The sequence below is a fragment of the Carassius carassius genome, chromosome 14 (assembly GCF_963082965.1).
Source record: "Carassius carassius chromosome 14, fCarCar2.1, whole genome shotgun sequence".
NCBI classification, from domain to species: Eukaryota; Metazoa; Chordata; class Actinopteri; order Cypriniformes; family Cyprinidae; genus Carassius; species Carassius carassius.
Window position 1 is genome coordinate 8,191,815 of NC_081768.1, and position 16,085 is coordinate 8,207,899.

Consider the following 16,085-nt stretch of genomic DNA (forward strand, 5'->3'; position numbering starts at 1 on the left):
TACTTTGGCAGAAATCTGTTTTTGGCTATAAAGATTAGAAGCGCGCGTCACTGGCAGCCGCGCCCTCGGAGCCGCCCCTATTAACCGCGTGAGGCAGAGATTTACAAGTTATGACAAACAACAGAACTAGAGGAAATTACCATATCATACCACACTTCACCATATCCATGGTCTAAGTTCACGGTAACTAGTGTCCACCACAATTCCTTAATGTGATTTTAAATTAAAATTAAATTTATGCATTTAGTAGACGCTTTTATCCAAAGCGACTTACAGTGCATTCAGGCTATCAATTTTTACCTATCATGTGTTCCCCGGGTATAGAACCCCAACCTTGCGCTTGATAGCGCAATGCTCTACCATTTGAGCTACAGGAACTTTACCACATTAAAGCACTCACATTAAACGTCAAGTAGGCCTATTTTAACAACTTTTAAACAAAACATGTAGTCATATCACATTTAAACGTAATAAATGCATAATAAATAAATGATGAGAGTACTTCGTAGATGGTAGCCTACATACAGAGTTTTTAAAGAATCGCACAGCGAGCTGTTGCTACCTTCTCACGCAAACGCGACTTCTACTTACTTAGTTCGCGCGCTTTGAATAACTTGAAAATCAACTATGATAAATTATTTCAAAAAGTAACGCATATATACTGGAACTATGCAGGACTCTTACGACTCCTCCAAGCTTTTTTTTTTACTTTGGGGGAGCCATTGTGATGCACTTTTTATTTACCTTTTTCTTAATCTTAACTAAAAAAATGTAAATACATTTTTTAAAAATTACAGGTGCACAACAATTTTTGCATGCGCTGTTGATTAGCTACAGTCCTTTTGTTCTGACACATGAATGCAGCATAATTTAAAAGTTTTCAAAAAAAAATTTTTAATACATATTTAATTTCTAACATGAATGAACACGGGGCCATTAAGAAATACAAAGTTTAACAGGACTGTAGGCTACTGTTGTTTAACATGCAAACTGTTCAGCTGACTATATATATATATATATATATATATATATATATATATATATATATATATATATATATATATATATATATATATATATATATGAAGAATTCAGATGCAAAAGCATCTAAGTGCCATCTGAAATTTTGACCTAAAATTAGGATTTTCATCAGGCTCCTATATTTATGTTCAGTTATTTCACTTTAATAGCCTGGAAAAGGACCTGCACATTGCCATTAAAGTAAAATGACTCAACCTAAGCATAGGAGCTTGATAAAAATCCTAATTTTAGGTGAAAATTTCAGATGGCATTTAGAGGCTTTTGCATCTGAACTCTTCATATATATATATATATATATATATATATATATATATATATATGAAGGTACCATCTGAACTCTTCATATATATATATATATATATATATATATATATATATATATATATATGAAGAGTTCAGATGCAAAAGCCTCTAAATGCCATCTGAAATTTTCACCTAAAATTAGGATTTTTATCAAGCTATATATATATATATATATATATATATATATATATATATATATATATATATATATAGTGTTTAGTAACAATACTTTTTCAAAATACCTTCTGCTATGACTAAGGTCTAATGAGCTAATTAGTTAAATTAGTTTGAGTTAACTAATTTTGCTCCAAATGCATTTATGCTACATAATGGAACTTTCTCAATTTCTTTCAATTCACCTCACCCCACTAACTTTTAAAACACTTAACCTAAAGTAGCCTAATTAATTTTTTTCAAAGAATAGTGAAGTAGCCTAATCTGCAAATTTTGGTATTTCTTCATTTTCCAATAAGGCTTGTCAGCTCCAGGCAATAGCGAAACACAAGCAGGAAAAGGAGACAAATTAAAGAACCGTGTGTTCCTTTTCAAGACCTCTCCACGCTTTGCTGGGGAATTGAGTGGAGAAAAAGTGAGTAAGAGAAAGAGAGGGCACCGAGTTGAATTTTTCATTCAGTCATATGCTGCTTATACTGCTTCTCAGGAGGCGAAGTTTAATTTTGCAGAATGCCATTCGTAATTATTTCTGAATTACAGTTATTTCTCCACCTGATTTCCGTACGGTAGCAGTAATGGCAAATGCCAGGTGGAGTGGGCAGAGAGTCCATTATCTCCTGTAATAGACAGCAGTAGAAAAATGAGCTGGCATTTACTTTCCAAAATGGATCTATTGGTTGGTTCAGGTAATGGCCCTGGGCAGATATTTCAATAGATAACTGGGTACCCCAGTATTACATCCCAGCTCTTCATTTAAACCAGTTTAGGTCTGATCTTAACATTATAAGAGAGGAGTACAGAGGTATAGAAAAGGAAAAAAAAGAGAGGAAAGGAAATTGAAAAAAATGTGAAAAAAGAGTTTTTAGATATTGACAAATGACTACCAGCAACGGGGAGCCCTCAAACTGGATCATTATGTCTCTGGTACCAGAGTAGGGTAAACCTAACTTGCTTTATTAAATTCTATATGTACTGTACATGTTTAAATGTGTGAATACAAAATCAAAGTTCTAAAATTGCATCTGGCATTGACAATAAAGTCAAAAAGCAAGAGTTGGTACTTTTTTGTTGTTGTTGTTGTTGTACTGAGTTGTTAACTCCGGACTGAGCATGCATGTTGCCATGAATTGATTACACAGAGGAATTTAAAAAAAAACACTTTAATGAATCAATAGCATATTCAAACTGGGTCTGGGATTTGGTTCCATGTAATAATGGAGTTTTATGATGCCTAATTCTGCACAAATTAAACATTTTCTTGTAAAGGTTTTGCCAAAGTCTGTTGCACATTATTTTCAGGCTCAGATTTATGTGAATTTGAACACAAGTAGTGATCTAGACTCAAAAACTGAGCTAGAATCATATTCTTGATCTTCAGACACTGATATCTCAAATCAGACTTTCCAGGAGAGTAAACTGTTTACTTGAATACATTTTAATGTAACTTTTCAGTACAAAGACTTGAATCCATCAAGTCGACTGGTAAAAAAAACGACTTGTTTTAAGGTTGCCATGGCCGTGAACTGGCTGGTTAAAGACCTTCTCCTGTCTGAATAATAGACTGCACTCAACCCTTCTGTCTCTATAAAAGAGCAACACACACTCTCTTTCGGAATAAAGCAGCCTTTCACCAAGGCCAGAAGTCAATTCTTCTTCACTTTTCTGTTTCTGTGTAATGCACGCTCACTCTGGCTGCTGATTTTCTCACTTTTATTACATGTATTCATTCAGACTTAATAATTTAAGATATGATTTTATCCAAGGTAACTTACAGTATAAAAGAGGACAAGCACAAGACATTTATCATACAAAAGCTATTAATAGCATTAGCAACACCAGATTTCAAGGATAAACCAGAGAAGTATAAAATGTATTTACCTTTGTTTACGGTTTAAATGCTCAGAGAAGTGGTGTGTCTTCAGTCTTGAAGGTTGTGAGATCTCAGCAGATCAGATGGAGGTGGAGAAACTACATCATCCCAAAGGAACAGAGAAAGCAAGTGAGCATGTTTTTTTTTTTTTTCGATGACCCTGTGTGGGACATTTCTATTGTTGTTGTTTTTCACTGCACTAATAGGTTTAAGTTTCTTGAGCATAGCTGTTATCTGAGCCCACTTAAATACGATGGGGAAAGATACTAGTAGGAAGACATGAGTTGATGAATGCTGGAGATAGAACATGTGGAAGATGTTCAGAGGTGAAAAGAGAGAGGAACATTAGAGACATCAGTGTCCTTGAGAGGAAAGAAAGAGTAACATGCAAATCAGTATGTTTGTTAACTCTCAGTTTTGCAAACTTATCAAATCAGTTGACTGCAAAGTATATTTTATTGATTATAATGGATGCAATCTAGTTTTGAGTTGCTTTGCATTGTCCCACACTCCATGGCATTTGATGTTATTGTTTCATAGTTCACTTAGCATGCTTAAAGTCACCATGAAATAAAAAAAAAGGTCTGACACTGTAATGCACAATAATTGTCTCTTTTTCTTCTCTTATATTTCATTGAGCTGCAGCTGTGTTTGAATTCAGCCTCACAAAATACAGGTAAAACCATTCAGATGATACTGGAATGAGCTTCTATTGTTTTTGCAAGATATTTCAACTCTCTGTTAGTTTTTTACAGTCTCATTAAATGGTTTTTTTATGGACTTGCTGAGGTTTTCTGAGTCCAGATGTTGTGAAAACTGAAATCTGAGACAAAATCGTAAAATTTCTTGAACTTTGGACGGAGAAAGGGCGTTGAATGCCAGAGCTTCATCTCAAAAACTATTTTCTGGCCTAAATTTATACTTTTACAAAGAAATGAGCCTTGTTTTCAGGGAATAAACTATATATGGCCCTTTCAGTTCACTAACACTGAAAAAAAGTGCTTTGAATTTACTTACCGTAATTTTAATGTGTACATCGGTCACACATGATCAGAATGTGTTCAACTGACATAATTTTCCTCTTTTTCTCAAAGACTTACATTGCTTGCCAAACCAACATATTTAATTAACGTTAAGACGACTTAAAATAATCATGTTGATTCAATAAATGATCTGTAGTTCCTGATTGTCATTACACAAATGCATTGTGTAGTGTTAAAGTGATTTCATTGATTTCTTAATGCTAGTATTAATCAAAAATATTATGCAACTCTAATGCGATTTCATTATGTCTCTGGTACCAGAGTAGGGTAAACCTAACTTGCTTTATTAAATTCTATATGTACTGTACATGTTCAAATGTGTGAATACAAAATCAAAGTTCTAAAATTGCATCTGGCATTGACAATAAAGTCAAAAAGCAAGAGTTTTTTTTTTGTATTGTAATTGTTGTCAGTGTCAATTAAGAACAGCAAAGACATTTGTAAAAAAAAAAAATGTAACTATCACAGTAGACTTTAAAAAGACTGTAAAAGCGCATATAAAAAAATAGTTAACTGTTAGAACAAACAGTGCAATCTGAATAAAAAGAAAACACTTTAAGTAATCCAAACATGGCACAAAGTGAAAAAGTTTAAATAGAGCAACAGCTTGTTACAGTTCAAAAGGTTAACAATGCATCTTAAAGGGTTATTTCACCCAGAAATTAAAATTCTGCCATTAATTACTCCCCCTTGATGTTGTTCCAAACATGTAAGACCTTTGTTCATCTTCAGAACACAAATTAAGACATTTTTTTAATGAAATCTGAGAGCTCTCTGACCCTCTGTAGACAACAATAAAACTGAAATGTTCCCAGACCCTTCATAATGGAGGAAATCAAAAATATCTTAATTTGTTTTCTGAAGATGAACGAAGGTCTTACAGGTTTGGAATGACATGAGAGCGAGCAATTAATGACAGAATTTAGATTTTATTTGGGGGGGTGAACTATCCCTTTAATGCTTTCAAGGACAACACCAACATCCTCTGGTTGATCAGAAGCATGTTGTTTGAGAACATAAATCCCAATAGTGATGTCTTCAGTGGCCTCATTGATGCAGACTTCATTCATGCCCTGTACAAAACAAACAAATGTAGGTAAATGTATGGAAGTCAGTCCTATTAACTCTGGCTGCTGAAAAAAAAAGTTTCTTTAAAGTTGAATTATTTGTGATACTTAGAAAGAAGCCCACTGAGACAAACACGCCACACCTTCAGAACTTTAGACTTTTGTCACATTCAAGGTCTTGCATATTATTTTACACTACAGAAATGTAATAAAGTGTCTTTTCAGATATAAACTAAATTCAGATATTTTTTAATTTTTTTATTAAAATGTCTTAAGTTTTCTGTGAGGGGTAGGTTTAGGTGTAGGGTTGATGTCGTGTGATAGAAAATACAGTTTGTACAGTAGAAAAACCCTTACGCCTATGGAGAGTCCCAATGAACCATAAAAAACAGGGTGTGTGCGTGTGTGTGTGTGTGTGTGTGTGTGTGTGTGTGTGTGTGTGTGTGTTAACCCTCGTGTTTTTGGCCAGTAAACACTCTGTGAGACAGCTGATTGATCCTCGAAAAACCCGCTTACAGTATCAGAACGGAACACCACCGCCACCTTCTGGATCATTAGAGCATTAAATCACCAGCGAGGAAAACAACGAACATCACGACCATGGACTGTAGATCATGGCTGGGCTTTACTGAAACTTCAAAGTGAGCGAAGCTTCCAGAAACCACTTGTACCTACATTAACCGTCACTAACAGATTAACAGAAAACAACACACACACACACACACACACACACAAAGGTGCCCTTTAATTATCAAATATTAGTCTGCTATATTTTGATAGTGTCATGGAAAATTATTTGCAAAGGAAATAAAATTATTTTGAAACTTTGGAAAAAGTGACTAAAACATTCGGTTTCAATAACTCTGTCATAACACCAGAGTAGCCTACTTGAGACAATATGAGAGTGAATTCTTTGTTAAATAAAATCGTTTCATATTCATACTGCAAATTACATGGTTTGATATTATTCCGATTTAATAAGGCATAAGCAAATAGATGTTAAACCGCAGAATCTGTCAAAATAAAAACTCATTAACAGAAATAGGTTTGCATTCCTAAAACAAAGAGAAGAAATTAAAAATGCTAGATAATTCTTCCTTTTTCATTTCACTGCATTTTTTACTTTTCAACTTGTCTAGGGGTTAAAAATAACAAGCTGCCATGTTCCGTTCAAAGGTTTGGGGTCATTGCGTTTTTTATGTATTATACGAATTTTTTATTCATTAAGGACACATTAATTCTATTCGATCTAGTTTTTTATTTTCTATTATCAAAGAATCTTGAAAAAGGTTTTCACAAAAATAGGCTATTACATTTTTTTAAAAAACACAAAATCCTCTTGACTTTTTAACAATGTACAGTTAAAATGATGTTATAGAAATACACGCGTCAACTTCATTCGTTAAAAATGAATCACTTTACGATGTAGTGTCGCCCTCTGCTGTACGTGACACAAAAAGAAAAAGTGAATTAAGTTCCTGTGAAAATTATATGTAATTCTCATGTCCTTTTTGTGTCATTTTTAAATACATTATTATTTTTGTGTCATTTTTAAATACATTATTATTTTTGTGTCATTTTTAAATATATTATTCTTAGCTTGTACATAGAATAAGTTATATTGTTTCTCTGCCTCCATTCCAAGGTCTGAATGCTAATCTGCCCAAGTGTTTTGTGTTTCCAGAACAGAAGGGCCTTGATGAGCCGTTCACAACCTTGGCAAAGTGAAGACTGATGCTGTTTTCTGTCTCTCATTAGCATAGTTTACAACCAGGGAGATATGACGGCTCCAAAGAGACACCACAGATGTGTGCGGCTTGACCTGGACATCAACATGAGGACCGCTTCTGTTAAAGTGACAAATTACAACTAATCTATAATAAAAGAACAGTAATTGTAGTAGTAGTAATTTATAAGTTAAATAACATTACATAACGTGTCTGCTGCTATAAGCCTGTCCAAAAATTAAACAAATACTTAACATTTTCATCCGCAGATCATGTTTATTATTGATGATGCACACACATTGGTTTGAATTAATTATGAAGAGGAAAAAGGCAACGGCTCCATCATAGATAATAATATTATATATAATTGCTTTATAATTTCTTCCCAATTTTATTGCTTATTTATTCTGAAAAAAAAAAAAAGTTTGTATGAGTGGACATTTTCTGTTACTATTTTAATACACATATTTGATATAAAAATGTTATACGGTTTTATATTATATATTATACAAATTTATATATAAAAATATATATTTATTGCACTTTTAAGATTTTTATATTTTTCTATTGTTTACATTTAAGGTGCAACACAACCAAAAATAATTTTTTAGAAGAAAAAAAAGTGCGAAGTAATGCAAACTCCAGCTCAAAAGCACTTCGTAATTGTGTAAAAAAAAAAAAAAAAGTTTATCAGGGTAATTAAAAATTATTAAATGCAATTCAACAGGATTGTGTTTAATCACATTTGAGAACCTTGAAACTGTTGTAACCTGTATCAATTACGGTGTTATTCATGAACAACATCAGGAAAGAATGATTCACAGGATAATCTGGAGCACATTTCTTTAAAGTACTGCAGACAAAAACAACACAAGACCAACTGGACTACAAATGAAGGTACCTTTTATTAACATTTGAGGACTTTGGCACCTGCAAGGCACAGAATACACTGTCATGAGTGAGCAAATGAGTCGAATGGGTCTGCAAAAGGATTGAGGGAAATAATTTTCATAGGGAGTTCCTTTCACAGAAAGGGCAAAGTCTAGCTGCAGACACAAAGGGTAAACAGTACATGGAGCTCATGTATGATCGGTTGTACGCAGAACTGATGCAAGTGTTCAGTCATCATGAACTCCAAAAACAATCAAAATTATTATAAGATAGCTTCAAATTTTTTGCTGCTTTACAAAGGGGCAGAGAGGTGAATGTGAAGACAGGTGAGGGTCTCTATAGGTACTGCACTAATAATGTTTAGCAGAACGCACAAAGTCACGACACCAAGGCCCACATGCACATGAGCTTTTAAGTGCTGTTAATCCAAACCATCCATGCAAAAAAGAGGAGCTTTTAATTGAAAGTGGGTTTACTGCACTGATTCTTCATCTGTAGTGTCTACCTTCCTTTGAATTGAGTGTCCATACACTTTTTTTTTGTTTAAATGGAAGAATTGCATGTTGCAACCTATACATAAGGTTTCTAATACTGTCTCCCAATAACAGCTTAATACTGACAGGCAACACACCATTAAAACACACACACATAGCAGTCTTTCTTTATAAAACTACATAAAGAAATAACCTTCCAGTTTGACAGATAAAAAAAAAAATCATCAGACGTATAAAGAAAATGGGAAACTGTAATGAAAAGTCTATGGAAGACGGATTTTTCCCCCTTGATCACCAACAATATCGGCTGTGTGCAAACGTCTCTAAATCAAGAGCCTCAACGGCATGAAATCCCATCAGTCGTTCATCCTGCGGGGCGGCACACCCGGCACTGAGCCTTCTGATTATGATGCTCACATGATTCACTTACCACAATCCCAAAAAGCTCATTAGGTTTAGTGTTATTCTTGGAGTCGAGACTGGGGCGCTTCCTTGAAGCCAAGGGTGGAAGTAAACAGGAGTGCAGAAACATTAGTTTTATGTTCCGAGAACCTGCATAGTGAATTCAAGGCACTGAAGATTTACTAAGGGCAGCACACACACACACACACTTTTGGAAACTTTGGTAAGGCATGGCATTTTGGCATTAGGATATTGCAGATTCTCTTGCTTGTTTTGGATACACACACACACACATACTTAATGACCTTAAAGGGATAGTTCACGTAAAAATGAAAAATTCTATCATTTACTATCAGTCTGTACAATTTTTTTTCCCTTATGTGGGACACAAAAGGAGATGTTTAGCAGACTGTTCATGCTGCTCTTTTCCATATAATGAAATTAAATGGTAACCAGGGCTGTCAGACTTCTAAAAAATGACAAAATAGCAACATCCATTCATAATACTATTATATGTCTTTAGAAGATCTGAAACACAGACCATAGTCAGGGTAGAGGCCATACTGAATTTAAATGAATAGTTCACCCACAAATGGAAATTTTGTCATCATTCACAGTACTCACCCTCATGTAATTTCAAACCTGTGTGGCTTTCTTCTGTGGAACACAAAATAATTTATTTATAATTTATATAATGCTGGCAACTTAACAGGTTTGTTTCCCTTACATTATATGGACAAAAAACATAATGGAAATCAATGGGAACCAAAACTGTTCACAATATCTTCTTTTGTGTTCGGCAGAAAAAATTTGAACAACGTTAACATGAGTAAATGATAACAGAATTTTCCTTTTTGGATATACATGGTTGAAAACGAGGCTGTAGTGATAGACAAACAGTCTTCAAAATGGTTTCCTAGATCAGGTGGAATTCTTATAACTCACAACTTTCAAAAATGTTTGTATTCTTAAAGTGTTCTGGATGTTATTAAATAAGAGTACAGTCCATTAAACACACTGTACTTTCATCCCTTGCAACCTCGTTTTCATTCCTCCCATCATGTCCCTACTCTGACTAAGGTCTATAACACAGAAGATTTACAACTACTTTTTTATTGTACCAGCATGGAAAAGTGCAACCAGCACAGTTATCAGAATTTCTCTTTTTTTCTCTTCTTGTGTTCCACAGAAAAAGTAAGCTGGGTTTGTAACAACATGACAGAATTTTTTTCCCTTTTACTATCCTTTTAATTTGTTCTGAGGCTCTCTTCAATACTCTCTGCCTTAAACCACGAACTCTGGTTCTGCTTCGTTGGTTAAGTGTTCTGTGGTCAGATCTTCTCTGTCCAGATCCAGAGAAAAATACTTGCTGGTTCTCTTGATGGGAAACGCATGCTGGTTATTCCGAATGCCTGCGCACTGATCTGCAAGTCCCTGGTACCCACAGCCGACCGCGTCCCCTAGGTCTGGCTCGCAGCCAAATGTATAGCTATGTGCGGTGTCCTGGCAAAGCTCCGCCCACTCCTGACAGTTCCTCTGGAACAGACGAACATCATCCAGTGATTGGCTGTGCCGGTCTGCAGAGCCCTGGCCCTTCATGCCCGTCGCCGTCTAATAAAACAAAGACAATAAAACGCATGTCAGCACTTAGGAAACTAACAAGCCACATTAAAACACAGAAATCACGGACTACACTAACTCTCAACTAACCCTAAAATCTCAGAGAGCGGTTAGCTGTACACTCACATGAATTCACAGATGAGAAACGACAGTGCTGTTGGGTGTAGGGTAAGGCTGCCCTAAACAAATACTGTTAAGAGCAAGTGGGGTTACCAGCACTGTTAAAAGAGATTACAGGATTACTCAACAGAACCATGCAGCTCAAAATGCAGAGTGGATGTCCTCGGTTTGACTTCAGTGGTTGAGCCAGTGTCACTTGACAGCTGTAACGTTTTGTGTGTAAACGTGTGTGTGTGTGTGTGTGTGTGTGTATAGGTGCACCTGGGAAAGACATTCGATGCTCTGGCCCCTCATTCTCACGATGGTCTCTGATGAGCTGGATGTGGAAGAACTGACTTCCTTCACCACTAACCCTGAAATGCACAAACCCATAGACAACACACATGTATTATTAACAATAATTTTCTCTTCTTATCAGACATTTGAAGCTAACTAAGGTCATTCAAAGTACTTGTCAATCAAGACAAATAGATTCTCATACTTTTTTGTGACTTCCATCACTGAATATGGATTTTTAAAAATAATTTTCTAAAGCACAGGAAAAAAATTCTATTTAATTTCTAGTCAATATAGGCCTGGTTTCACAGACAGGGTTTATAGGCTAAACCAGGATTAGGCCATAGTTCAATTAGGACATTTAAGTTATTTTTATAACGTTCCTTAGAAGAAAAAAAACATTAGTGGTGTCCATCTTGAGACAAAAAAAAAAGCATTGATATATTTAAGATCAATCAGTGCAAGTTTATTTCAGTTGGAACAGCTCAGACTTAAATTTAAGTGTTGGACTAGGCTTAATCACTGTCTGTGAAACCGGGGGAAATGTTTTAGAGAAGAGCATAAATTGCCATGACTTTTGGGAATTGATCAATCTCCAATGACTTTTCCAGGCCTGAAAATCATCATTTCAAAATTTGACTGACAAAGTGACTAAAAGGTGTCACTAAAAGGTCAATCTACAGCTAATGTCTGCCTCCAGTAGGGGTTGCACAACTACTGATTTATACTAGTCGATTTTATATTTTAAAAAATACTCGAGTTACTCGACTACTCATGGTTCATGCTACTGTAAATGAAAAGATATAAAATCGTTTTTTTTTTATATCAATAAACGCTTATTAATTCATAGCCTTATGCAACAATTACATATGTAAATTGTCAAAACTTTATAATTATGACATTACATATTTAAATTTTCATATCTGCATTCGGATAAAATGTCGTAGTTACTTGATAAGATTGTTATGGCTACTCTTTTTTTTATAGTTATCACTGAACAAGTATGCCGTGTTAAACTAAAATAATTATTAATTTCTAAAATAATATTTATCATGCAAGCAGAGAGATGCGATTTAAGCGAGTCTTAATGTTTAGTGAACTTCACGCAAATCAGCAAAAGATAAAGATGCAAACATGTATGACAAGTATAAAATGTATCTGTATCGAAGTTGATTATTAGCCTACCAGAGCATCCATTGTTCTGTGCTGACAGCATGTCCTCTGTGATGTGAATACACAGTTCCTGGTTTAGATCTAAATCGTGTAGATCTTCACAACTTTTCGGATCATCAACCAGCATCTCAATCTCTGAAGAAACACAAACACAGAGACTCTGAGCGCTGAAACTGCTACTGCTTCAGTACTAAGATTAGTACAAATGTATCGGTGCACCCATTTCATCATACAGCATTTATTATTGATACAGTTATTACTTATGTAATGAGTTACAAGTATTGGCTGTCAGAAAAGTGTCATATTCATCTGCGTCTCCCCTACCATCTTCATCCAGGCAGTGCTCCTTGCTGCTGCTCTCGATGCCAGACGTGTGTGTGCTGGCATGACTGGTGTTGGAAGACGAGTGTGTTCTCAGCGGTCGGTGGGGTGTGTTGGTAGGTGTTCGGAAACTGTCAGTGTCGACGCCGGATGTGCGGGAGCTGCCATGACTCGTGGTGGAGTGTCGTGAAAAGGGATTGGGTCGTGACATGCTGCCAGCACTGCTGCCGCTGGCACGTGAACGCTGCTCCAAATGATCCATGTCCACCTCCAGAGCATCGCTGATATATGACTCCCTGTACTGCTTCTTTTCTGAGAACACACACAGTTTAATAATGTCAACCATATGCTCTGGGTCCTTTGTAAAACAAAACAATCAGACTTCCATGACAACACAACGAAAGAAAAAAGAAATGAAAACTGTATTCTGCTGAGTATGTCCATGATGGTAAAGTCAGTTAATTGTTCATATTTTCAATCATGATTTATACACTGGAAAAACTGGTGTAAGAAACTATTTTCGCTCAGAATAGATAGCAATTTCACAAATAATTACAAAGAAATTGCAAGTAACATTTAATTTAACATGAAATGTTGAGGTAGGAAGACTGAAATACTTTTTTGTAAAATTAATTCCAATAATACTTAGTGTTGAAAAAACACTGTATATGCCATTAAATTGTTATTTTTTAATTTTATCACCTTGCTTGTTTTAAAGTTCTATATATATATATATATATATATATCACATATTTCATTTACATTTCAATTACTAGATTAAGAAATGTTCCCATTCCAGCAAATCTATTATGCATATTCTCAAGATACCTTCATTTTCCTCCAGTCGCCGAACCTGTTTCAGCAAAGGCTGCAGGTTCATATACAATCGGTGGCTGTTGCTGAGCAGCTGGAGAAGATGTCGTGAGCGCAGAGGACAGCCTGTGTAGTAGATGAGCTTCCTGGCTGAAGGCAAACCATCAGGAAGAATCTCAAACCTCTTCCCCTGTGGACAGGAAATGAGTCAATGGTTGATTCCTCTGAAAAGTGTAAACACTGTGAATTATATACTACGACTTTGTTTTAATCATACTAATAAAGTACTGTAATACTGACCACAAACACCAGTTTCCCCACGTTGGTCCAGGGAAAATCATACAAGAGTTGCCTGACAGTTCCCACATTCTGAAAAAAATTTAATAAAATGTGACCATCACTACATAGAGGTACAAAATGTATAAGAGCTCAGTAAGTATTCAAACAGCATACCTGAAAAATCTGAATCCCACGTAAGGTCAGTCCCAGAGTTAAAGAAGCATCCAGCTCTTTTTTATCCTGAAAAAAATAAAAATTATTATTATATTTGAAAAATCAGTCTGCGCACACACACACACACACACACACACACAGAGTCAATGGTTCTTCTCTGACCTTGTAAAGGCGGTAATAATGAACAGTCACATCATCTAAGAGTGCTGCTTCCTTTATGTATTTCAGCTGGGCCTCTGACGCCGTAAGAGCAAACTGCTCTTTGTGCATGTTTGGGATATGACGGAGAATATAGTCACATCCTCTCTTCGCAATTACCTAGAAAAGATAGAACCAAAAAAATAATAAAGCACACCTTCTGACTGATGGACTTACATGATTTTCCGTTTTTTCTTAATTAGTCTTAATTGAAATAAATTAAAAGTTGAAAAGAACGGCATTTATTAAAATATAAATATTTTGTAACAATATACACAATCGTTGAAAAGTCTCAGGGCCAATCAATTTGTTTGTTTCTTTTTTTTTTGTTAAGAAAATGCAAAGGGACATACAACGTTGCTAAAAAGAACATTATGTTGTGTATTTGCTGTAACGCAATGTGATTCTGCAGTGTAAGGTTAAAAAAGAAACATTAATCTCCACATAATTTACATTATTGTTGCTCCTCTATGCCCCCCCCTTTCTGAAATGCGTTGTGAAATGTTACGCCCCTTACCATACGGTGATGCCGAGTCCAGGTCAGAACACCGGCACCACAAGACAAAAACAATAAAAACCATTATAATCGAGGCATGTGTTGCATCCAGTGGGGACATAATTACTGATTAGAATGACTTACACGGCCTTTTTACACGTTGCGTTGCATATCGCGTAAACATAAAACCATGTCTGCATTTGTGATCGGAGAAACGACAAACAAGCACTACTCTACACTGCTCAAAACTCATGTTTGAATAATCAGTAGCAAATTCTTTAAATATGTAAAACTTACTTACAGACTGTGAGTCAGAAGCACCAGACTGTCCTGGCAAAGTAGGAACTGCCCCACTTTATAGAAACATACAGCGGCATTGTAGGCTACTCTCACGGGAAACAGACCTCTGAATATTTGGGTTGAACTGTTCTGGAACAGTGTTGTAAATACAACTTAACCACCGATTTCTAGTTGTGTCCTCTTTTGGAAAGCAAAATGTTCTTACTTACACAACAAAACAGCATCTCCATGACATGGCGGCGGTGGCAACAGTGAGAATAAAAGGTAACGTAGATGTGGGGGCGTGTTTGAACGAGCCGTTTTATGGGTAGTGTGATTTTTTATAAAGAATCTCTCTTTGGATTTGAGACTTTAACTTTACAGTTCTTCTTCATGCACCAAGAGCTTGTAACACTCCAAAAAGAAAATTGATATCGCATCATATGACCCCTTTAATATTTTTATTCAGCAAGGATGTGTTCAATTAATAAATCAGTTATAGTAAATTTATATTGTTAGAAAAATATTTAGTTTTTGGAATAAATGCTGTTCTTTCTGAAAAAAAGTATCACAGGTCCCCAAAAATATTATTTTTAAATTGTAATAATATTTTACAATGAAATGTTTTACAGTTTTGTGATACATTTTCTCAGGACACCCATTGGCAGGTAAGGAAAAATGCTCATGTTAAACCACTGCTGATTTGTTTTTTGCTGATTTGGAAAAAAAATAAGACAGATATAATCCTAGTTGTCAGCCTTGGCTCTTGTGATGTCCCTGAACTCATAACATTCATAAAAACACAAAAATCTTAATCACAGTGCTGTCTGTAATCCCTCAGAGTACAACAGCACAGTCTATCTCTGACTGCACCATCATGCAGTAAAGCAGTGTCTCACACTATGTGAATCCAGATGAGAGAACAGCTCAGCAAGCCTAGAGCTAATGCACACAAGATTCCTTTTAAAAGCTTTCGGCTATTTTTAACCTCAATCCTCTACATGCACTTATGAACAAAGCATCTTTTTACAATGGGTTCTTTTAAACTCAGGGACAGCACAGTGCAGCCCATAAACCACACACAGAGGGCGGTTGGAGCATATGCACATTTACCAAGTTTGATCAGCATAATGCTTAATCGGGAAGCCGTTTAATGGGGTGCTGAGCAGACTTACCCAGGAGGGAAAATATGCTTCCGGCTGGAAATAGGCACCAAAGTGTTTGTTCCGTTTGAAGTTTCCCAGGTCAGCCTGCAGCGCAAATGCAGCCATAAGGAAATAAGCCTCTTCTCTCTGGATGCACTGAGACTGCAGTATCTGCTTCC

The 16,085-nt window shown here is 35.6% G+C and overlaps 1 protein-coding gene across 3 annotated transcripts in view; it reads right to left on the reverse strand.

Moving 5' to 3' along the window:
• Nucleotides 1-10,255: 10,255 nt before the first annotated feature.
• frmd6 (FERM domain containing 6) overlaps nt 10,256-16,085 on the reverse strand; it is a 17,589-nt gene continuing 11,759 nt past the window's right edge. Inside the window, exons 6-15 of one of the 3 annotated variants that reach the window (XM_059565878.1) lie at nt 15,937-16,085; nt 13,951-14,106; nt 13,789-13,854; nt 13,636-13,704; nt 13,351-13,525; nt 12,526-12,834; nt 12,214-12,336; nt 11,014-11,105; nt 10,759-10,822; nt 10,419-10,623 (exon numbers count right to left, since the gene is read on the reverse strand). The exon at nt 15,937-16,085 is cut by the window's right edge and continues 38 nt beyond it. In XM_059565878.1, coding sequence (XP_059421861.1) covers nt 10,565-10,623; nt 10,759-10,822; nt 11,014-11,105; nt 12,214-12,336; nt 12,526-12,834; nt 13,351-13,525; nt 13,636-13,704; nt 13,789-13,854; nt 13,951-14,106; nt 15,937-16,085 — 1,262 coding nt within the window. In that variant the 3' untranslated portion in view covers nt 10,419-10,564. Of the gene's footprint in view, nt 10,624-10,758; nt 10,851-11,013; nt 11,106-12,213; nt 12,337-12,525; nt 12,835-13,350; nt 13,526-13,635; nt 13,705-13,788; nt 13,855-13,950; nt 14,107-15,936 lie in introns of all 3 variants that reach the window. The other 2 variants (XR_009437502.1, XM_059565877.1) reach the window with 2 other exon arrangements.